The sequence below is a fragment of the Argentina silus genome, assembly GCF_951799395.1.
Source record: "Argentina silus genome assembly, chromosome: 17".
Classification (NCBI taxonomy): Eukaryota; Metazoa; Chordata; class Actinopteri; order Argentiniformes; family Argentinidae; genus Argentina; species Argentina silus.
In genome coordinates this window covers 7320658-7345348 of record NC_139671.1, presented here as the reverse complement: position 1 = coordinate 7345348, position 24691 = coordinate 7320658, and the positions used below count along the sequence as shown (strand labels likewise).

At 45.6% G+C, this 24691-nt stretch overlaps 2 protein-coding genes across 2 annotated transcripts in view; one reads left to right on the top strand and one right to left on the bottom strand.

Annotated features, from left to right (window-relative positions):
• sytl3 (synaptotagmin-like 3) overlaps positions 1-2393 on the top strand; it is a gene marked incomplete at its 5' end in the record, with an annotated part of 5861 nt that extends 3468 nt beyond the window's left edge. Inside the window, 5 exons of the mRNA XM_083688841.1 lie at positions 19-186; positions 394-499; positions 610-715; positions 895-1100; positions 1522-2393. Of these exons, the coding sequence (XP_083544967.1) occupies positions 19-186; positions 394-499; positions 610-715; positions 895-1100; positions 1522-1613 (678 nt within the window). The 3' untranslated portion in view covers positions 1614-2393. The remainder of the gene's footprint in view (positions 1-18; positions 187-393; positions 500-609; positions 716-894; positions 1101-1521) is intronic.
• On the bottom strand, positions 2003-24691 carry ezrb (ezrin b). Its single transcript, XM_083688840.1, has 14 exons — positions 24552-24691; positions 23385-23483; positions 18584-18667; positions 14469-14564; positions 12601-12875; positions 12393-12476; positions 12109-12255; positions 9399-9495; positions 8536-8699; positions 6813-6943; positions 5481-5641; positions 4146-4238; positions 3653-3907; positions 2003-3402 (listed from the first exon to the last, which is right to left on the bottom strand). Exons 2-14 carry the CDS (start codon positions 23394-23396, stop codon positions 3238-3240), a joined length of 1764 nt encoding a protein of 587 aa, XP_083544966.1. The 5' UTR covers positions 23397-23483; positions 24552-24691; the 3' UTR covers positions 2003-3237.

Sequence of the window (24691 nt, the reverse complement as noted above, 5' to 3'; positions counted from 1 at the left end):
CTATGTGGTCATAAACAGTTCCAGATAGACCGCCCCCTGCTGTCTGGGAGAACTTTACAGGCATCTGTATGGCACTCTGGTACTCTAAGAAAGGTGTTTCTGGGAGAGGTCCTCATCCCTCTGGAAGGGTGGAGATTTGAAGACATCACCACTCAGTGTTCCATCTGGTACCCTCTGTGTCCTAAGGTAAAACTGCAACTGGGGTACAGGCGTTCTCAAAACACAACCTGTAAAATATGAATGCATCTCATACACAAGAGTGTGCTGTGCAGTGTTAGAGGGAAATTATTGTTTGACTTGGTATATTTACTTTCACTCTGTCTCTCTTTCTCTTAATTTCTCTCTCTCTCTCTCTCTCTCTCTCTCTCTCTCTCTCTCTATCTCGCTCAATAGCCTGAGAGTCCAGAAGGGGGTGCAGTAGAGCAGGACCCAGCAGAACTGCTGCTTAGAATAAAGTTCACCTCCTTGTCCCAGCCTTCCTGGATATGCCACACAGATGGTAAGACAGCACCCTTTCCCTCTCCTTCGCTTAGCATTGTTTATTGTGATTTCTAAGCACCAGCCCTGGGTTCAATGGATAACTACCTTATTTTCTCTTGCTCCTCATAGAAGTTCATATTGGACCACATGACGTTGGTCAACTGACTGTTCTTCTTACTGGTGCCAAAAACCTCCCCTCAAAAGCAAACATGAGTCGGAACACCTATGTGAAAGGGTAAATATAGGGCTTGTGTCTTTATAGCCTTCTAAGGGTGTTATGTGTGCTCGTGTGTGTGTTTATTCATCTGTTAATGTATGCTTGTGTGTGTGTGTGTGTGTGTGTGTGTGTGTGTGTGTGTGTGTGTGTGTGTGTGTGTGTGTGTGTTTAAATGGCTACATATTTGTGTGTTGTAGGTGCCTGACTCTCCCTGGGTCCAAGGAGCTGGTCCAGAGGACCCCCGTTCTGAAAAAGAAGTCCAGCCCAGAGTGGTCTCATCAGCTAGTGTTTGGCAGGGTCACCCCATGCGACCTACAGGACTGCACTCTAGATCTGGACCTCTGGGACCACACCCCCTTCAGCCTCTCAGACCACTGCCTGGGTAGGGTCAGAATGGAAGCTGGTAAGATACTTTTGAGATCCTCTGTCTGTATGTGAAAGGTTCACCTTTTAAAATATCAATTCGATTTTAGAGGTAGAGGGTCCTTGTTTTTTTATCTTTCAGATTCATCATCTATGAATATGACCAAAATCAGGTCACTGAAATGTCAGACAGCCAAAAATCCATGAAAAGAATTTGATTATCAGGAGATGTATTTTGTCAGATTTCCCACAAATTAAATATAGCGATATCACATTAGACCAAGTGGTTTCACTTATTTTAAGATGTGGGCATGCTCGTCAGCATTTCCTTCCTCTCAATAAAGCCTCTGTCTGTCTCTCTGAGGCGTGTGAAAGGCATCTCTGGTTTCACTGCTGTTATGAAAAAACAAAAACTGTGAAAGGAAGGAGTGATGTCACTGACCTGGCACTCTCTGTTAAAGGGTTGCCCTGGCGACTAGTGCTGCAGATGCCCAACATGTGGCATGACTTCAGTTTGCCCGTCCAGGCCAACGTCAACACCAGGAGAACATGATGATGTCAGTCAACAGACCCAGCCCTGGACACGGTCTCTCTCTCTCTCTCTCTCCCCTTTCTCAGAACAGACTCAGCACTTTACCTCACTCCATCTGCAATGACTGACAGGCCCTTCTAAAAAGTCCTTCTTATTTCTGTCTTGTTTAACTGTTTAACTGAGCATGCTCACCTGATGACACTTCATAGAAATTGAATACATGTATGAGTGAAGAATCTATGTATGTATTCAAAGTAAAAGAAGATGTTGAAATATTGAAAATGTCTTGTCTTTCAGATATACTGTAATAAAAAGCATCTGCTGCCATTCAAAAAAACAGACAATATTCCCCTTAAATGAGACAGTCAAACAGCAGAAGAGGAAAGTGAAAACAAAGTACAACACTGAAATCATAGGAGATCTTTATTGCCAATATGCTGAACACCTCATTATAAAATCCAGTTTAAATAAAAAGGAGAGCAGGCCAGCCAGCAGAGCTGTGTGTTTTCATTACAGTGTCAGTAGAACCTACTCTAGTCCACATCCAGAAGGAGGAGAGTCTGAATAGAAAACGGGTTGGACTGAGGCTTGAACCCTTAAAACGGTCCAGATGAACCAGAACAAAAGAGAGGGAGAAACTAGTGTTCATGTAAGCACGGAGCTCTGGAGTCGTGGAGTTTAAGATGTATGCCTCAGAAAATGCTGCTACCGTGAACTGCATGACAAAATCAAAAGTACCTGGGATTCTCCCAATTTGATGACGTGCAGTTGAATATTTGTCGAAAGTAAAAAAAGTAATAATAATTTACAAATAAATCTCTTTAATTTAGTGATCTAAAGAAACCATATGGAACACAAAACTATCATTATTTTGGTCAATATAGAACCTTTGATACATTTTAAATGTTCTCATTATCATTAGTAGAATAAAAATATACAAACCGAGATGAAATACCCTTTTTAATGACCCATATACAGTATAAATATTAAACTATTCATGATTCTTAGCTACTGTATAGCAATATTAAACATAAATGGAAGTGTTCAATATAATGGAAAACAAAATAAAAAAGAACATACACTTTTCTGCGAGTAAGAATAAGGTTTTATACTGTGTTTCCCCTTTCTGAGTGGTCCCTGTGAAAAATAACAGATATTGCCCTTTTTCAACGTTCACACAACAAATAATAAACATCAAAAAGCGAGGCTTTGATTGGCTATACTGTACTTCATTTCTATGCGCACATCATGGCATACTAAAATTTGGCTATACCCACTACTCATCACACCTCTGGTTAAAAACAATGATGATTTGGTCTGATCTGGTCAAATTACATACAATCAAAACAGAAATAATATTCATTACGCTAAAAATGAAGAAAAAAGGTTTTTGGCACTAGTATGTTTTCTTACAAGACTTTTAATAGCCCTCCGCGCTGCCTGACGGTGGTTTTACAGGAGAAGGTAGCTCTCTGTAAGGGGTAACTGGTCAAACTGGTGATCTGTGAGTATCACTCTCTTGCTTTATACTGCTTTTGTGTGTGCGTGTGTGTGTGTGTGGGGCAGTGGAGGGGGTTAGTTCCATTCAGTGACCATTCAGAAAGGGTACGGTGGCTGGGGCAGGGGGCGGGGGGAGGTGGGCCTTTTATAAGGCCTCAAACTCGTCGATCCTCTGCTTGGTGTTGCCCGATCTGATCTGCCGCAGGGTCTTGTACTTGTCCCGGCCGGCGCGCACGTTCTCTGTGTGGAGCAGGTCGTTGGCGGTCTTCTTAGTGTCGTCACGTGCCTGGGCCAACTCAGAGCTCAGGGCCTACGGCGGAGAGGAAGGAGAAGATGGGTCAATGAGAAACTGTAGGACAATCACTAAGAACCCATCTACTGAGGAAGGGGAATTACAATGACTTCATGGCAGCAGCAGCAACACCAGTTTCTTTCAGCTTCTTTTTACATAGGAGACTGAAGAAATGAATGAGTGAATGCATGGATGAATGGATGGATGGATAAATAAATGAATGAATGATGGTAAAGGAGTGTGGGTCTTGGTGGCGGGAGGCTCTCACCATGAGCTGTTTCTGCACACGCTCGTTCTTCTCGGCCTCGGTGAGGCGGTCCTCCTCCAGGCGGTGGTCGTTGATGCCCTCCATCTGCAGGTCGGCGCTGTGCGTGCTGTTGTTCTCCTCGCTGTTGTTCTCCTCGTCCTCCTCGTTGTCGTCCACGTCCCCGTACATGGGTGGAGGGGGAGGCGGCGGGGGGGCCGTCATCACCATATGCAGCTCCTCCTTGGTCCTCATCAGGTCGTCCTGAGCTTCCTGGGCCTGGGGGGGGGGGGGGGGTGAAGAGAGAGAGAGAGAAGGAGAGAAGGAGAGAGTGAGTGAGTGTTCACGGGACACAAGTAAAAAACACTACAGGATGTCTAAAACAACACAACCTGGGGAACACATTCAACATTTACTCTGCCGGGAAAACAACATTAGGTGCCTCCATATCATTAAGTAAGTGTGTGTGTTCTATGGAGGACCATAGAAATATAAATTGTAATTCTCTGGGACTCACCCTGTGCTGCCATGAGTCTGCCTCCTCCTCCTTGCGCCTCTTGGCCTCCTCCAGCAGGGCGATCTTAGCTGTGTGCTCAGCCAGCTCAGCGGCCTGCGACAGGATAGGATAGAGAAGAAGAGAAGAGAAGAGAAGAAAAGGAGAAGAGACGTTTATTGTATTTGGTCTTGTAAGCTACAACATAAATTCATTCTCTTCTCTTCCCTCAAAAGAGGGGATGACTCATCTCATTATGAGAGCAGGGAGGTCTCGGGGGGGGGGGGGAAAGCCTCCAAGGAGGTGAGGTGTACCGCAACAATGTGAATGGCCTGTCTTTACCAGAGAGAACCAACCAGATGTACTAAATAAACCTGTGCTTTTGTTGTTTACAGTGTGTGTGCAATGCCTAGGCCGTAAATACCATCCATCCACACACACACACAGACAGACACACACACACACACACACACACACAGACAGACAGACACACATACACACAAACCTCACAAACAGGAGATGTTTGACCATAAAACACCTCGGTGAAATGTGCTCAGCTGGAAAATTGGTCGGTGGCTTAATAAACAACAGCTTCTATTCAAAATGCTATATAGGCTTTGATCCTTTGATCTTAGGTTATTGGAGCACAAATTGTCCATAAAGAGCAACACACAGTAGTGTAGTCAATGCTACAGATGTTTTAGGGAGAACATTTGATAAAAGCAGCGTTCATCACAGTATATACACCTCTCGTCTCCGCCTTAGCTCAAAGGCATTCCCCCTGCATTTCTCTCCGGAGACTGACACTGAAGGTTTGTTTTATACTGGAAAACCATTTTATGGCTCTCAACTATGTCTGGAGTCTTTATCTGCTACTAAAACACAAAGGGCACTGCTATGGGGGTTGTGCAGAGTGTCTGCTATCCCCATAAAAACAGCTTCAGTGTTTCACTGTCAATAGCTGTGTGAAGTGAGAGCACACTTCTCCCAGTTGTATAGGTTTACTGTCTGGCAGGGCTGTTAAATGAAGGGGTGTGTGTGTGTGGGGGGGGGGGTACTCCTGTAGGTGGTCTGGTGGAGAGAAGGGTGGGGTTGGTTGGGAGTCGGGCCTAACGTGGGTGTGGTCCAACAGCAGTGTGGTTTAGTCTGCTGAGCTGCAGTGCAGTCTGGTAGTGGTTTGGTGCTGCTCAGTGTTGTGAGAAGGAGTACACAACGTTGGACTACAACATGTGTGATTTGGTGTTGTTTAGAGATGGATGTTATTTGAAGCATGACACTAGTACAGTGCAGTACTGTATGGTTGCAGTGAGTGTGGTGGTGGTGGTGGTGGTGGTGGTGGGGTGTGGAGGGGGTTCTCACCAGCTGCTCCTGGCCCTTCATCTGGTCCTCGGCCTGGCGGGCTAACTCCTCCTTGGCCAGCAGGGCCGCCTGACGCTCCGCCTCCAGGCGGGCCGCTTCGTCCTCCGCCCGCCTCCGCTCCACTTCCAGCGTCATGGCCCTCTGCATCTGCTCATGCAGGTCTGATGCACACACACACACACACAGACAAATATAGATATTAGACCATATGTGATAACTGAACATATGCACATGTACACACACACACACACACACACACACACACACACACCCACCTTCTGCTTATCTGACACAGGCTCAGAGAGCACGAGAGCGATGACACATCATAAAACGCACACAGTGCCGTTGTGACCCAGACAGAAACACAGTATGAGTGACAGGTATACAGAGATAAGACACACAATCTATATGTTATATAGACACGCTGATTACAAAAAAATATATACCGACACAAAAAGAAAACGCACACAATGACACTGCACGAGACAGAGCACAGCTACACACCGGTTCCTCTGACGCACAGAATATGCAACACACACACACACACAGGTAGAAACCGTGGTTGACACTGAGAAACACATTCAACGACATTACAAGATGTTCTCCAGAACCACATAGCAAACATTAGCACTCGTGACAACTGTCAAAACCTGCACATGGAGAAGGACCGACGATGCTCTTTGCACTGTACTGATAGACCCGTAAAAAAGGAAAGAAATAACGAACCGGCCTTTGTGGCAGTTCAACAAAATGTACCCAATCCTATATAACTAAGCACCAAAAACGACAACAGTGAAACAGAGATGACTCACGACACTTACTGTAGTTCTCAATCACTTCCATAACGCTCTCCTAAACACCACAAAACGGCCAAAACGTGGCAAGAGACGGTCACGAAGGACAGCCGGTCACATATCCTCCGAACAACGAGATCAACCACGGATAGGACTTCACACACAAAGGTCGATCAGTAGGCCTGACGGTCATTAAATGTCTTATCAGATCTGATAGCCTATCTAATGCTTTGAAGGACGGCCATCTAAGGTCCAGAGTGACGTCAACTCACGCATTGGCAGATCCTGTCGCACATGGCACCATTAATCAAATGGCACCATTTGTCATGTCATGAATAATCAAGCTTATTTTCCCCACAAATATCTCTTTCAAAACTGCAGTAGGTCGACACTGCACACTCAACACCATCCCTCACGCGCACACATTCACCCACACACACACACACACACCTTCAGGTTAGGTGATAAAACGTGCCCTCGGTGCCCTCGGTGACCCCGTCCTCCCCAGTGCAGGCTGCAAAGCGGAGCTCCCTCCTACCTTTCTCTGCCTTCTTAGTCTTCTCCTCAAACTGGTAGAGCCTCATCATCAGCTCCTGCTTCTCTCTCTCCATCTGCTCCTTCTCTTTCTCGATGGCCTCCCTTTTCTTCTTCTCGTTCTCCAGCTGGGCCCTGCAGATAAGAGACCACCAGTGTGAGACACACAAAAGAGGGCTGACGTGCGCCGGCTAATAAACTAATGAACACACACTGCCACGGCCTTTCTAACACTGTAGGGGCAGAGACACACACACACACACTGATTTTTACACAACATCAAGTGTTACACACCACCACCATCCTCCCCCTCCACACACACGCGCGCACACACGCACACACACACTGTAGCAGGCACATACTACTACTACTTCTACTCCTATCCTTTGTGTAGCAACTTCAAATGAGCAGGTTAACCCTAATTCTAATATAAACAGAGTCGATTTGTGTGTACACCCACACCCATATGAACTTTGATTCCGTAGTGTACATAGTATAGTCGAAGTCCACTATTGTCAAAGTGGGGTACGCGTACCCCTGGGGGTACGTGGATCGTTCTAGGGGGTACGTGAAATAAATCTGTGATTTACCTTCCCAAACAGTCCTGTTGAATAGCCGACTGCAGTCTCAGTACCAAAAATAAATGCATGCAACCTATCCAACAGAATAATATTATCACAATGTCTAATATGTAAGGGATAATGTTCATAGAATATATCAATTAGGCTACAAAATAACCGACAGTGTGAATCGCGCAGGGTCGTTAAATTTAGCTGGAACGCATTTCTCGAACATTGCCTGAACATAATCCCGCCTACACAATCCATTAATTATGTTAAATAAGAAAACAAAAATAAATGTATGGACTTTAACTGCTGTAGCCAAATTTAAGAATATTAATAAATATTCTATTTTTTATATTCTTAAATTTAGCGCGAATATCTTCCTGTGCCTATGAGTGCACGAGAGCAGACACCTCTTGACCAATCACAACCGGGTTTATGCTCTCGCATGCTGGGGGTACTCAGTAGGATGTAGAGTGTCTCAGGGGGTACATGACTGTTAAAAGTTTGGGAACCACTGGTCTAAGTCATCCACACTGACACCCTAAAGTGGTTGCGGGGTGGGGGGGGGGGGGGGGTGTAGGGGAACTCCTGCAGGTGTTTGTTGTGTGACAGACATGGGCCATGCACAGCAGCGTTGTGTGTGTGTGTGTGTGTGTGTGTGTGACATCATGTGTGTTTGAGCAGCTGTGCCGAGCTGATACTGTCCTGATAGCCCAGGCTGGGGGGGAGGAGCAGCTCTCCCACCACCTCATGGCAGAGTCACCTCACGCTCATCAGAGAACCAGGTCACTCTTTTTAAATCACTCTTACAGTATGCTGTGCTTACTCAGTAATCTGCGTGTATTAGTGCTGGACCTCCTGCGCCTGTGTCCAAGGATGTTTGAGTACATCATGCGTGCTCCGGTGTGTTTAAGTACATACTAAGCTAACCTTCGGGAATAATGCAAGTGAAAATAAATGCTATGCTGGACTCCTCGGCATACGAAACGGGATTTGATCTGTACCAGATCTGTACCAAGATATTCCGTCGATGGTTTAAGTTGTGTGAGAGCATATGGTCTTTTGTGTGCTCTTTATGCAGAGTATAACTTGTTTGTTGTTGTGCTGTGTCACACACACACACACACACACACACACACACACACACACACACACACACACCTCTCCATCTGTTTCTGGTGCTTCTCCTCCCGGGCCTGGGCCTTCATTTGCTGCACCTCAATGGTGTCGGGCTTACGGCGCCGCATGTACAGCTCATGGTTGCCCATGCACAGCTGCAGGATGCGCTTGTTGATGCGCAGGCGTGGGGCGTAGAACACAAAGTCCTGAGAGAGAGAAAGAGAGGGAGAGAGAGAGAGAGAAAGGAACAAAGCTCGGGTCAGACAAAACCGTTTTGTTGCCTGCCCTTTGTGTTCCCCTGATGTAAATGACAAAAGGGCCTACTAGCAGTAAGAGCACCAAGCAGGTGCAGGCAGGACCGTACACTGAGCATCGCTAAGCAGCGACTATTCTACTGTTGATGAAAAGTTAAAATGGCAGCTGAAAGGAGCATCAGGGATGATGACTAATTTTTTAATTTGACACAGAGGCACTGCCTGTCTGCGGTTAGGCCGCGCACGCACACACACACACACACACACACACACACACGCTTGGGCAGAGGAGATAAGGTCTGTAGAGCGTAGAGGTATGATGGACATAAGAGGATCACTCAGGCTCCCTATCAGTAAGAGAGCAGGGCCTGGGCTGGAGCCATGCTTCTATTGACAGTGGCAGATCTGACTGAGGATACGCCTAATGGGCCGGCTCTCAGAGACAGGCCAGGAGAAATGGAGGAGAGGAGAATGGGAGGATGGGAAGATGCACAATTGGGGATATACAGAGTGTTGTTGGGGAACGCACGCACGCACGCACGCACGCAGTAAATAAAAACTTAGTAGTGTGCTTCGCGCGAATAGCTGCTATTATCCAAAGGGCAATGTTTTTGCCGATCCTCATTCCTCTATAGTGGCTGTCTTACTCACCGGGGCCTTCTTGTCAATGGGCTTGATGATGAACTTCTTATCGTTGAAGGATATGTTCCTGATCTCGCTCCAGGGGAAGCCAATCTTCGGGGTCAGTCTGGCGAGGAAAGGATGCAAAGGACATGGTTAACATGTTGCCTGTGTGACTCAGTGGGTAGAGCATGGCGCTAGCAACACCAAGATTGTGGGTTTGATTCCCACTGGAATGTATCCCAAAAAAATGTGATGCCCTCACTGCACTGTAAGTGGCTTTGGATAAAGCCTAAACAATAAATACCATATATTATGAGTCATGTGCTCGCCCATTCTACTCATCAACAGTGGACATTTCAAGGCAGCCTGTCATTCAACCTGAGTGTCACGGCCTCACTGTAATGCATGGAATGGAATGTGGAATGGTATCAAACATGTGTGAAGGTGTGTACGTATCAGGAGTGAAGGTGTGAGGAATCCAGGGTAGGGCTGTTCCATTGTCCCAGGGATTACTTGACTAAATGCAAGTCTTCGTTGGATACATGCATCAGTGATGTTGTTTAAGTGATGTTTCAATGGAGAAACGCGGTAATGCGTTTGACATTTGCGATGACACACTGCGAAACCCCGCGACCTAAACAAGAATTTCAATAAATGAAGCCTGACACATACATGACGCATTAAAACATTGGAACATGACCTGTTTTTTGTTTTGTTTTGTTTTGTTTTTTTAAACAGCGGTATTGGGTGCTAATATGACCTGCGTTTTATTTTAGCATCTGCGATAGTGATCACTGGTGTAAATGTGAGGGTAACAGATCACATTGTCAGTCCGTGTCTCATGGCCGGAAGATGCCACTGCTGGCTTTAGCTTGAGCTGTACTATTTTAGTGTCTGCTTGTCTGTGTCTGTGAGGGAGATTAGCCTTGTTTGGGTGTTAACTCTTGAGGTACTTAAGCAGCTTCTGTCTTGGCTATGGGAACCAAGCTGTATGAAGCCAGTGGAAGTGGACCTAATGAGTCATCTGTCTAACTGATCAATTAGGCTTCATTTAAGCTAACACCACCTAATGACTGGTGTATTCTCTGTTATGTAGCATTTCATAAAAAATAAAGTAAAAAAAAAGAGAGATTTTACAACAATTCACTGTAGGACAAAAAGACTCAAATCTCCTGTTTAGGGTCAATATGGAATTGTGCCTAGATCTCTAGCCTGACTGAGGTTTTAAGTGTATACGTGTGTGTGTGTGTGTGTGTGTGTGTGTGTTACACACACTTGTTACAGCAGTGCCTGAGGAGTTAATACACTGAGTGTGCACTGTGAGGCCGTGGCAGTAGAGCTGTATTGTTTGAATCCTCCCTTCCTCATTGGAGGGCCTGTGCTGTAGGTTAGCCTGACATTCTTAAGTGCCACGCAGCTTGAAAAACCAGTCGGCGTCGTCATGGTTACAGCAGAGGGCACTGTGGGAGAGAGGCATTTCTTTGCCGAGCCCAGAGTGCACAGACACACACACAGTCTCACACACACACAGTCTTAGACACACACACACACACACACACACACACACACACACACACACACACACACACACACACACACACACACACACACACACACACACACACACACACACACACACACACACACACACACACACACACACACACACACACACACACACACACACACACACACACACACAGAGCCCAGTCTGTCTTTCTTGCCCCATTTCTCTACTTCTGGTGTGCCAGATTTACAGGTATCAGACTACAGTCAAGTTAAAATACGGGGGTTAGATTAACTCTGGGAGTGTACAGAGCAATAACAGCTGTACAGTCAATAAACATTGAGTTTAATTAAACACATTGTGTCAACCAATTGGTGTTTAATGTGGATTTAAAAGAAAAACATAAAAAAACGTCTGAACAACTGGGCACAACCCATCATGATGGTTGAGGGACAATGAGGGTCCCAAAAGATCCCTTCAAGTTACAGCACTGTCATCTGTGGTCAGTGTCCTCAGGGGGTACTAAGTCGACACACTTTCTCATTAACACACGAAGGAGCTGTATTCATTGCTCACGGAGTGAGCTGCAGAGGAACACACTGCTTTCAACAGACTTTGGCATGGAGAGTTCAAACATTGCACCCAGCTCAGGGAGTAGGGAGCAACGGCCGTTGTCAACAACACAGCCCAGCCAGCGGCTGCAGCAGCGTGCAGGCCAGCCAGTGGTGCTGCCAGCCTGCCAGAGGGTCAGTGACTGAGAAGGAACTACTTTTTCGGAGTACAGTAAGAGTCCTCATGCTGCCCAGTCTAGTCTAACCCAGTAACCCCAGAGACCCAACCCAACAGGGAGCAGTAAACAGCACACATAGTTACCACTTGTGTCTCGTGGGAGGTCTGGTACTGTATAATGTGTTTCTTTTGAGCTTAGCAACATGCTAGGTGGATTACAGAGCGACCTTGGGTACAACGAGACAGTAAAAAGTCACTGAGGGAGAGAGACAGTTACTTATTCCTGTCTTATTGTCTGGTGACAATGATCTCCACAGGTATTGATTAACTGAGGTATTGATAAACCTGGCTGCACCCAACTCACTACCGTGTACTGTATGGACTGTAGCTTGGGCCGGAAAACGAACGCATCATTGTTGTTGTGAAGCAGAGCTAGAATGACCATGGACTTCTTGGCAAGACTCTCAGGCTCAGTTCTGTCTGTTGGACTTAAGGGCTTACTTGTCCTCTTTCTCGTAGATGTTGAGGCCCAGTGCATCCACTCCCAGCCACAGTTCTGTCCCCTTCTTATTCTTGATGTCAAAGTAGTTGACCCCGTACATCTCCAGGTCCTGTGCGATCTTCAGGTACTCCAGCATAGCGTCCTCCCTGCAGGAAAGGACATGGAGGCATTAGAAGGAGAAATGATTTCTACTAGCTAAGGGACGGTAGAGTATGTTTGAATGCAAATTATTGATTCCCTATGACATTGGCATAGACACACAGACACACAGACACACACTCACTTGAGCATGCCGCGGTGCTCCTCATGCCACACCTGGATCCTCTCTTCCCACTGCTGCCTGGACAACTTGTGCTGCTCCATAACTCTGAAGAGGAGACAAGGAGAGGATGAAATCAACTAAAAGTCACGTTATTGTCCCTGAAAAGGAGCATAGCGGGTTATCTATCTCCTCCTCCTCCTCCTCCTGCTGCTAGGGTGACTGTGCTCACCGCTGGGGCAGCAGGCGGTCGGAGGTGAGGTATCCGGGCAGGTGGAGCTCCTTGGAGAAGTCTCCAAACTTGGCCTGGACCGAGTAGGAGGCCAGCAGCACGGCCGTCTCCGGGGGGCAGTAGACCTCATCACTCAGGATGCCATCCTTCACCTGCAGGAAGAACAGCTTCTGGGTGATGTCCTGGATAAGCTCCTCGGACACATCCTCTGGGAAGAACTTGGCCCGGAACTTGAACTGCAGGGGGTTCTCCTTCTTCACGTCCTGGGACGAGACCTGGAGGAGAGAGACAGGGGGGGGATGGAGAAAAAAAATAGATGGGGAAGAGGGGAGGGGGGGGAAGGCGTGAAGGAAGAGAAGAGATGTTATGGGGTGAAATGTTATTTTTCTGATATTCAGTCCAAGGGTTAAAGGGGATATACACTGAATCAATGTTACTGTAGATGGTGATGTATCATGAGTTTTATCATTGGTCTCAACCAGCAGGGTTATAAAATGCCTGCTAGTTTCATCTGTACAGTGCAATTATATGACACTGTAAAATAGGATCTGTAATGCATACAGTACAGTAGGTGAAATAATAAACTTGAACAATCCTCTGCAATGTGTTTACCGAGTGTTCCTCTGTGTGTGTTAAAAACAGGAACCAAAAGGTCTTGACGAGGCGAACGGGGCAGTGAAACAACTGGAATATTCCCGTTTGAGCGAGGCATTGTGCTGGTCAGCTACTGTACAGCGCAGTGTCAGCACACAGCTTACTGCAGTCAAACTGGCCAGCCAACATAAAGGGAAGCAAGGCCAACTACTCTCCCTCTTTCTCTTTCTCTTTCTCCCTCTTGTTTATGGATGTACTGTGTAGATAAACATCATAACATTCTGCTCATCCCCCTCAATGCCCTGAGACCTACTGTACTTAGACCGCCCTGGTCATCCTACTGTAAAACTCACGACCGTCCTGACACTTCCCCATACCGTACACATACCAACACTCCTCTATCCACGTAACGACACCGACGCACATGATCACAGTCTACAGCTATTCATGCTTACACTGAGCGGGGAAGGTACAGGTGTACTCACAAGAGAGGAAACCATTACCTATCCATGCAATGTGAACCAATCAAAATACTGTAGGGGGTTGGGTGGGTTCATACTGTATCCTGTAGCATTCATGATGCGATAACCATCTTCAGCATTTGAAATTTCGGCACATTCACTGGCATAACTCCATTCCAGAAGTTGATTGTGCTTCTACAATCCAGATATTGCATTGGGTAGAGAACACGGTGCCAGGGGCTAATAGTTAATGAAGACTGAGAAAGTGTTTGCGTTTGCTGAGGGACAACAGCAGAAGGAAAGCAGAGGCCATTTCTGGTGGTTCACTAAGAGTTCAGCTGTTTGCCAAATATTGCCCTGGCTGATTATGGGAAACGTAAAAGAGGACTGGAATGGACTGGAGATGGAAATGAAAGAGGGCTTAACTATTAGCCACCACACAGGAAGTGGTAGACGGTGACCACAACACTTCACGTGAATACATAATGCAGTAGCTACTGATTGACTGAGAGATAGACAAACACTGAGCACAGATTTTGACCCTCCCTTCGAAAGAATGTACAGTGCTCGCTTTCTGTATCGCCTCTCTGGGTTCCATTTGGAACGGTATGGCCAAAACTGGGCAGAGGTAAAAAGGTTTAATGATACTTTGGACACAGGTTAAAAGAGGAGATACTGTACAAAAGATATACTGCCCATGGTACCCACACAAGGCACCAAACAGGAAGCTGTGTTCAATTAGGACAGTTAGGATTCGCGAGAGGTTAGGTTAGACATGTTGTGTTTCTCTTGTTTAGAAGGCCTGTTCCTTACCTTTTTTTCCAGTTTCAGCCAGGTGGGGTATCCTTTACCGTCTGTATACTGAAGCCCAAAGTACCAGACTTCACGTAAGCCAATGGTCTTCACCACCTGTGCGGGGGAAAGGAAGATAAGAAGCGCAAAACACCACTAAAAAACTGAACTGACCTGTAACAATATGTATGTAAAGAGATACAAGTAAAAAATCAACCCCTATAAAGCCATGGCTCTGCGTGGACTGAAGTTTAGGCCTAGACGCCTTTTAACAGAACCATGTTGTTTTTACAGAGATGAGGTAACGCTGTAGAACAGTAGTCAACCGAAACTGCACACATTCACACTGTCAAAACCAATGAAGTAATCTGTGTAATAAACTAAAGTCGTGTCACCTATGCAACCAATTGCCAGCAGAGCATAGAGGCTTGTATAAACAGGCCTTGGGCCATAGGCTGTGGCCCATGTTGGCAAGGCCTGCAGTGTCTGTCCTTAAGATGACATACTCAGGTACCAGGTAATCTAGGCAACACTCATAGGATTACACCTTTCCCAGGCCCAAGCATGAGACTGGCCCGGTGCCGGCCTTATTCAAAGCAGGAAATCCAACATTGCAACCCACAGGGTCATAAGTCCGTACAGATCAAACCTGCACCAGTAAAACATATCTATAGCTTCAATAAATCCATTAAAAAAGTACCATTGGTAATTTCTGATAAGAAAAAAAAAGTGTGTGGAATTGATATGTTTAACAGATTTGGGTGGTGTATGTGCTTTGTGTGTAAGTGTGGTTTGACAGATTGTGTTATGTGCAGTTATGTGCAGTGTGTAGCGCAATGCGTTTTTAGCAATACATCATCAATTTATCATCTCGGAGGATACCAGTAGGGGACTACTCTATTCCTCTTTTTTCTGGGCAAGTCAGTTTGCATGTCTCCGCTGAGCTCTCTTTGTGTCGACAAACACAACACAACACAAAGGGGGACAATTAGTAGGGTTTGTCTTAAACAATGAGGCGCTATTGTTTGACTTGTGAGGGGGAGTGATATATTGCATGACCAGTGTGTGCTGTATGACTAGCATCTTGAAGTTGGGACACATGGAGATGAGTGTACAGAGGTGGGGAATATTACAGTTTGGTATCTGGTAAATCACTTGTGCTGAAATAAGAGCTTCTCTTTTCCACTGACTTCTGAGTTAAACCACCCCGACAAGAAAGTCTTTACAGACTCCAGGAATGTTAAATGATTTTTCAATATGACTGCGACTATAGACACATTCGCTCCCTCTCTAGCCAGGGCCTTTTAGGTGGAGAATCTCTCTAGCCAGGGCCTTTTAGGTGGAGAATCTCTCTAGCCAGGGCCTTTTAGGTGGAGAATCTCTCTAGCCAGGGCCTTTTAGGTGGAGAATCTCTCTAGCCAGGGCCTTTTAGGTGGAGAATCTCTCGCCAGGCCCCTTTGTCTGTGCCTCTGCCAAATTCCCCACCCAGTCATCAGGTGGGGTGCTAAGCTGCCTGGGTGAAGTTTGAGTCAACACACAGGCACTCTGGCCAAGCCCATTCCATCTGATAAGCAGTGGCCAAGGTTAAAATTAAATCAAACACCCCCCTCTTACCAACTGACATCCAATACAGGACAGGGTAACCTGTGGGTGCGGAGATGAATGGTTTTGATTCAGGGAGTTTTTTGCGGGATTTTATTTAGCACAACAACAAGCACTAGCAGGGCTGAAACGAGAGAGCACTTCTGGCTGCATCTCACCTGTAATGAAACGAGTTCGGGACACAATCGCCTCTTTCATAGTGTTTTTGCTCTGGGATCCACACACACAGAAAGAGGTAGAGGGAGAGGAGGGGGTATTGAAGAGGCATCTTAATGAAGGATTGCTTTTCCCAGGGGATAAGCTACAGGGATTTGGTACAACGAGAGGTCTGTGTCTGTCAGCATAAGTAACAATTTCCTTCCAGAAATGGGTCAAACGGCTTTAATAAAACACTACAAATGTTTTAAATTGTTGGTTGAAGGGGACATTGAAGAGTAAACTGTGCCATGAGCAGATGGGTGAATTGATATTCTATGAAAATGTTTTCAATTTTTAAATTAACTCACAGCAGAGGCTGCAGCCAATTAAGAGCACCTCTTTTGACCAAACTGGGTGTGCCACTCCACTTCATTCCTCCCATCATTAAACAAAGACAAACTGAGTCAAACATTTGCAGTCAAGTCAATGAAGCTAAAGTTGCAGAGACCGACATGAGTGAGCCATGCATGACCCCATGGATCCCTTCAAGTCCTGCAATGCCCAGCGTCATAGAGACCCCCAGCATTATCTCAAGTAGGTCCACACCAATAGAAAGCTGAGCTTTTGGGCTGATCTCGCTATAAATGTAAGGCACGTGCAGGCTTAATGGAGGACCAGGGGCGCGTCTTGCTCCAGTCAGACTGAAGTGAAGGTTTCTCTGCCTGGTTTATGATAGGGCCCAAGCCCTGTGGTGAGGGAGAGGAATGCCACCACCGCTCTGAGACGGTATTACTCACTCCATCCGCTGACTAATGTGAAGTTCCAGAGAAACCAGAGAGGAGGGGGGGGGGGGGGGGGGCACAAGCATCCACAGGGAAAATGGTGTATTACACTGTGCTTCTACCATTGGACCACACATGCATTGCGAGTGGTGAGAGAATTAACCGATAATCTTCTGTGTTTATAACACTACTGAGGGCTTCAAAACATTTCAGTTTAATCTGGATCTTGAGGAGTTTTGTAGATGTCTGATACACTTCCACGGTAGTTGACTATTCATCGATTTAAGACTTTGAGCAAAATTCAAGAGAACTTGAAGGCGTTCCTCTCATAAGGACTGCACGTCGATGGTCATATGAGCAGGCCTGAGGCTGTGACCAGGGCCGACCACAGAAGCCACGCCAGGTCTCTTTACCAGGAACACCCCAGCGATGAGCTCACTGCTGTGTGTGTGTTTGTGTGTGTGTGTACCCGCAGACAGTGGCCTTCTCTTGAGGAGATTTCTGCCATCGCGACGGGGTCAAGTTCATAATTAAATTAGATCACAGCAGGCTTCTGGGACACCATGCTGACCACAGGTTTCCATCTGGGCGGCTGTGGCCTCTGAACATGGCTACTGGACATCAGACATTAAAGCTCACTTGGGCCTAGCGTACGTAATGTAATGAACCGTCTCTGACACTGATTATTTCAGTGACTACCAATGTGTGTGACACACCCCGCTGCGTGGCATTCTAACATGTAAGTGGAGGATTTTGTGTACATGTGAAAACATTTTTGTATCCTTGTGACACAAGGTGGAACACCAATCTGGAACTATCGTTTCCTGATCTCCTCTTCTCAATAATACTAAATAGCTCATATCTAAACAGCAGGGAGACCGACAGTGAAATCCCTTTACACTTTCAAATCACTGACAAACTAGTTATTCAGGAAGTGGCTGCACCTAGACAATGTCTTTCCTCTCCCGGTGTTGGAATAGAGGCCTATCACCCACAATGTCTTTGGAATCCTCACTGGAACTACAGTGATGTCATGAAGATAGGCATTCAGTTATCTGAGAACAACACATTATTCACTTTTTGAACTTAGGGAACAAACATTGCATTCAAAACATCCTGTGCAGAATGTATTGTTTCTCAACTTTGACATCAGAGACACTTAGATAGATATCTATGTCCCTTCAAGGACAATGGTCAGTTCTGTATACTGTCCTCTCAGCTGAGCAAAAACTTCCTGCTTAGAGCTTACTGATCTTGGCTCTAAGTACCTCACCCCCCCTGGAAATGGTCAACACATCTCTAGGCGGTAAGGGAGGGTGTGATAAGAACAGGTCCATCTAAATCTCTTGGAAGATAACAAATCAATGGTGTATGAGTAAACAGAGGCCTGGAGGTAGTAGGGAGATGGTGGTTGGGGAGCCGGCTTCACTAAAGCAGAACTGATTATCAAAATAGAAACCTACATAGCCTCCCCAAATAGAACTGAGCAGAAGTCCATTCTATGACGCACAAAAACCAACACACTCAAATGTTTAAAATAATGGGAGGGGTTTGTTACTGGTAATAACAACAACTGGAGCTAGAAATAGAACAGCCATAACTGTGCATACAGACCTGGTCAAAGAGCTGTTTGCCGGTGGTGCTGGGTTGGACGGCAAACTCCAGCTCAGCGTCCATGGTAGTGACGCGAACATTGACCTGCAGGGAGACATGACAGAAAACTGTTAAAAAAGGGCTCAAAAGCTAGGCACGAACAATAAGAAGGGAGAGAGTAATGCATGTCAAACACCAGAGTCGTGCTTCAAAGAGAGGACGTTATTTACAGAGTAAACACACCATGGTAGTGCTTTTATCAGCGCTTTCTGACAGACGACAGGAAGACTGATCGAAGGGAATTCAGCGCGAAAATTGTTTTACTTTAAATATTTAATTGCGGCCTCTCATTTCAGGGTTTCACGAAGTCTATTGAAATGGAATTGTGCGTGGTTGTGAAAAACACTTCTACTGCGTAATATACTACACATCAGCTGCCATGGCAGCAGCTACAGTTCAATAAAGGCACCGATGGAGTTGACCGACAGGGGACCCCTTCAGAGAAGATCTGCGTAGGTGGAGGGACATACTGTCATAAGGCCTGGACACAGCCCAGCCTGTCAGGATGGCAGGGGCAGTGAGGAGGTCGGCCTCTATAGACAATGTCCATTCACTCCCATTCACAGAGAAAAGGCATGCCTTTCCATTCTTTGGTTAATGATTGATAAGGCTAACCTATGTGCACAAACAAGGTAGTCTATCTAGCGTTGACCATGCTTTATGAGGTGAGTCTGAATGCTGGCTTTACTGAGGTCCACCACGGTAATAAAGAGTTTCAAACAAAACTACAAACAAAGCCATATGTTGCAATGGGAATGCCTCCTCCTCCTCCAATGTCTTATGAATAAGACATGACGTCAGCTGTGTGTCACAATAGAGAGAGTCAGAATCCATGTGGGATAGTTATCATCACATGACATTTACATTTCACTGATAGTCTGCATTCATTACAATGCCAGCACTGTGAGCTCACCAACACACGCTTACATCCCTCTTTCCTAAATAGGAGGCCAACTGTTTTTGCCAGTTCCAAAAAAAAAAGGAGAGATCTGCAGTATTTACTCAAGTTATTGGAGCGCAGTGAAAACCATATAAAGAAGTATGTGGACTCAGGGATGAGGAGAGGGAGTCTGCTCACAGAGGCTTTTGGTGGGATCTTTCATCTCCTGACTATTGTGAATGACATTGAGGCTCTGAAAGTGAGCAAACTCAATGACGCCCACTGGAAACGGCCACGGGATGTCTGGGCCTCAGCTCTGACTGAGCTGTTGACTCACAGCCCGGCTGCCTCGTGCTGAACCTACACAGACTAACTGGCAGGACTACAATGGTACTGTAGGTACCCTATGGTCAATTCAACAATTACTCCACAGAAAATACAAATTCTGCTCTTTTAAGATATGCGGTTTTCATGCGTTGAAAAAGCCTCATCTCCATATTGAATAGCTTGTTGGGGGCAGTCCCATTCTGCAGCTGTGACAGGGGGTCTGTGTGAAGATGGCAGTCAGGGCCTGAGACCAGCGTTAGGAGGGGGAAGTCCACGCCTGACATGAACACCACAAAACCTGGGGGTGAGGGGCTCCTGAACCGCCTGTGGGAAAACAGCATCCAAGAGTGAAACCCTCCATTTACACAGCAAAACAAAGCTCCCCTTTCAGCTGTGCCTCCCCAGTGGTCCCTCTCCTGCACCACTGTGCATTCTAATGGACCCTGACTCCCAGAAAACACACAGAGAAATAGACTTCAGAACAGCTATGTGGGGGAGCGAGACAGGCTTGGTCACTGTGATAGCTGGTCTAGAGTCAGGGCCACTCTGCTGAGTGAGTGTGGAGAGGGGAGGGAAAGTGCGAGGCCTCAATGTTTTTTCCTCAACATAATGTTTGTATATCTTCACCAACTGTAAAGCTGCTGTACCTAAGAACACACGCCCTGGGCAGAACAGAGAGTGGAACAAGTGAGTGGGCACTGGGCAGGCAGACTGAAATCAGTGGGTGAGTGATATCTGATCTCAGTGTTAGTCCTCTAACGGTAACTCACAATAAACTGAGGTCATTCAAAACATGGCACAGAAATACTAAAAATACACCAGGGAAAGGCCCAAATTTCCACTGTATGCACCTCCGGTGAGCAAGAATCATTCTGAAACCACAAGAAACGTATACAGGCTTGCTCATACAGTATGACAAGAAACTAGACTAACTCTGAATGGGACTTATTCATTAATTATGCACAGCGATCACTTCAGAGAAACACTCCAGTCATCCTCTACCATAAAACACAGGGTGAAAGCAGTTCACTGGGAGTTCTAGAATGTCAGTTCTAGAAGTCAGATGTCAAACGTCCGTCTGTGACAAACAAACGAGAAACAGTTTGCATTTGTGGCCCTACGGTAACAAATACCCTCTATTGTAGTGGCACAGTAAAACAGCCTGTGTATCCTTGGACACCATCTAGGCCTATATCTTAACCCCTCTATTGGTAAGGTCAGGGGGGGGGGGGGGGGGGGGTTGAGGTGATCATCACCACCGTGGTTAAACTGAATGGGTGTGCTGCATTCCACTGTTTGGCCCATTCAATCTTTAACCATGCACATGGTTTGCATGGCTTTACAAGAGCCTTTTGCAATGTGTGTAGTCATGGGAACTGCACTGGAATGCTCACAGAGCAATATAGCCATAAAGCACAGTTCTACCTGGTGTCAGCTACTACCTTAGCTCCAGGGGAGGCTGGTGGAGGTAGAAATCATAGGACGGGCTCATTGTGATGCATATATCGGAATAGGGAATGGATTGTAATGTGTGGAATGAAATGAGGAATGGCATCATGTGTTTTGATACCATTCCTAATTCCGTTCCATGCATTACAATGAGCTCGTCCTCCGATTTCAACCTCCACCAGCCTCCCCTGCTGAGTGCCCTTGGTGCTGTGGAGACCGTAAAAGCGTAATCCCTGCTGTTCCCCCTTCTTCATTAAGGTCTTTAGAAGTGACAACTCTAATAAGTGGATTACCAGATGTAGACTGGGGCTTGGCACCTCTGCTTGACCAACTTGTTGCTAAAACATAGCATTTAAAACACGCAAGACACGGTAATAATGCATTAAGTGTAAACACATAATTTTTTGGAGTGACATAGCCTGAGGGTGTAACAGCCATCAATGAGTTATCAATAATTCAAAGGAACAAATGCTAACAATGGGTTTGGACATGAAAAGGAAACACCCATTACATGTTGATGGTGGCCCCGCCTTGCGTGGTGTCCGTCACTTGGTTGACTGCACGGAAGCAGGATTCAGGGAGAGCCAAGGAGCACCGTCATTCACTTAATGACAATGTGTCATTCTGACAAGTGTAACATGAGCCAGAGAGACAAAACCAGGATCCCTCTCTACTGCTCAAATCTCATCCGACTGACTTGCTCTCCTTTTCTTTTCTCCTTAGACCAAATGAAGTCAAATTTCACATTTCCAAACACACAATAAAGCCACAATGTTTGATACTGTACATCTTAAGATGTGGCTTATACTGTAGCTACGGGTGACACCATTTATAGTTTAATGTACACTGAATTTCAATAAGAGTTGATCATATCAAGTGGAATTCTACCCGTCCGTAACCTCATTTCACAGTGTTCTAGAAAGCTCTTCCACTGAAAGACTAGCTGCCACAGCCAAAACATAAACCCCTATTTGCCAACCAATGCTGAAAATAGAACTCAGCATTTTGGGGATTAATTTGAGAGTAGAAAAACTGTTCACTTAAAGAAAAAAAATCAAAGCAAAAGAGCCAATTCATTAAAATAGACTTAAAGTCTTAGTAATATTTCATGCCCCTTTCAGTTGGCAGTTATTAGGTCACGGTATATGGATAAGTGAGTCAGTCCCAGTAAAAAAAAAAAAAATCAATGCTTATGCTTCATTGATATCATGGAAAAGAAAACAGTCTCCCATTATATCCCAAAAAGGCCAAGTTTTGTGTCTGACCGAGGAGTGGCAGAGTACTATCATGCGGCCAGCACCACACTGATGATGTCATTTCCACAGTGACGCTCATAACAACTCTGGGGCCATTCTAAGTAAACCAACAACATGCTTTATGACCCCTACTGGGGGATGCCTTGGATCAAAGAGAAGTGACCTAATAACACTGGATACAATACAGTACACTGTTCAACTGTCGACGTCTTTAGATCATATGCCATGAAAAGTAGCACTCCAGGAAAGGCAAAGTAGCATTTCGTCTACTTACAGACTGTCTCGTGATTTCAGAGGCTGATGAAATGTTCAACAATAAACTGTTAATACATCTAATTGCAAGTCATAACTCTTTAGTCCTGCCTGGAGTTCCTCTTTTGTCAGAATATTGAAAGTCCATTGTTTTGCAATATCTACACGATTTTCTGGGAAGTGCCATACAAATTGCCATCAAAAAGTTGATCAGTTCTGAACCCATGTAAACTACTGCCAAGTTATTACTAAGTGTCAACTTATTACTAAGGTCTGAGTGTGGCAAGTTAAGACATCAAACAGACCTAAAGATATCAATAAAAAGTAATCCTTTTTTTTCATTTTAACAACTGAATAGGCAATGCAAACCATATTCTAAATGGACCGGATTGTGTAATCAAGTCGTTACAGTAGCCTCCTAATATAGTACATGTCGCTCTCTCATCAGACATCGTGGCATCTCTTGCCTTGGCTCCTCACATCTCGATTCAGGACAAAATGCTGCCAACGCGTATCATGTTAGTGAGCTGGCATTGTCCAATGCTGATAATATGTTCAATACAACATAGAAATAGTCAAAAACCAGAACAGTACTTACTGCTTTCGGCATTTTGTGTCCCTTTTCCTGGCTCGGAGCGAGGAGCTGTAGAATTGGTGTCTAAATACTTCGGATAGATGACGTTTCCACAGTGCCTTCCTGTAGAGCGAAAGAGGAGAAACGAGTTTGAGCCACGCCGGTGATACTGACTCAGTACAGAGTCAGACGAGACTACCCTTCCTTTGAACACGTATGCAAAACAGAGACTGATTGACGCAATCTATGTATAGCCATATGAATCATTATTAAATATGGAACTCCAGATTAAAACGAGCCTCACCCAAAAGGGTCACAAAGGGAATTTGGGCTATGTGTTAGTTATGAGTCTCCGCCCTTCTCTGTAAACATCTCACCTCAGCACCACAAGCCAACACTGTATAGGTGCGAACCTTGGTCGGATAGGATATAGAGTAGTGTGGAAAGTGAGACACTGTGATCAATATAGAATCGACTGGATAAGTGACGCCGATACACAAGTATGCCCTGCAGGATCTCGCCGACGGTTGTTAGTTCCATAGGATCGACTGTTGGGGTTGACAATGTAACAACTTTGTTTCGGCCATCATCACGGAGTGAGCTCAGTTTCGTGTTGGAGTTCTTTCACAGTGAATAAGAGCTTCACTTTATTAAATATGGAAACCAGCCATTGGAGGTTAGACTATTAACTCAAAAGTTGCCTAACACTTCAGTTCTAATGGAAACATATAAGCCTAGGATTCTTTACGTGCGTAAAAAATGCATTTTGGATAGCCCTATTGTTTTCTTGTAGCCTGGTCCAAAACATGTCCAACGACACAACCAAAATCCAGATTTACAGTGGAGTTGGCATAGCCTGTCAAACTAAGTAAAAATAGGTTACTCATAATTAGGCATTCGTTTAGGCTGCTGTAAAACTCAAGCATCTTTAGATGCTGAAATTACGCTACATTTTACATTTGTAATTTGTAGCTACAAAACCTTTAAACGCTAGCCTTCCACCAAGCCACATCCCACTCCAATAATCCCACAGACACCTGTTGTGAGATTGTTCTCCTTTGTGGAGAGAGGCGGCATAAGTGCAGAAACAAGTGCGTAAACAAAGTAGACAGCATCTTCAGTTTGCTTCACCGCCTCACACTCACATACATGTTCGATACACTGTTCGATGTTACTTTGTAGACGTCTTACCAGAGCAGGTGTGATTTGAGATGAGACAATTCAACCGCAGGGCTGCAGCCGCGGATACTCCCCTCCCTCTGCTGAACTCGCAGCGCGGCAATATGGCTGACCCTCCGTTCACAGCAGCACTCGATCCGACAATTGCCGCC

What these genes read in the sequence shown, in the direction of transcription:
- ezrb (XM_083688840.1), bottom strand. An exon ending in GCAAACAGCTCTTTGACCAG is followed by an intron (nt 14,565 to 18,583) that starts GTCTGTATGCAC and finishes TCCCCCGCACAG; the next exon opens with GTGGTGAAGACCATTGGCTT. An exon ending in CACCAGAAACAGATGGAGAG is followed by an intron (nt 6,944 to 8,535) that starts GTGTGTGTGTGT and finishes TCTTATCTGCAG; the next exon opens with GGCCCAGCTGGAGAACGAGA.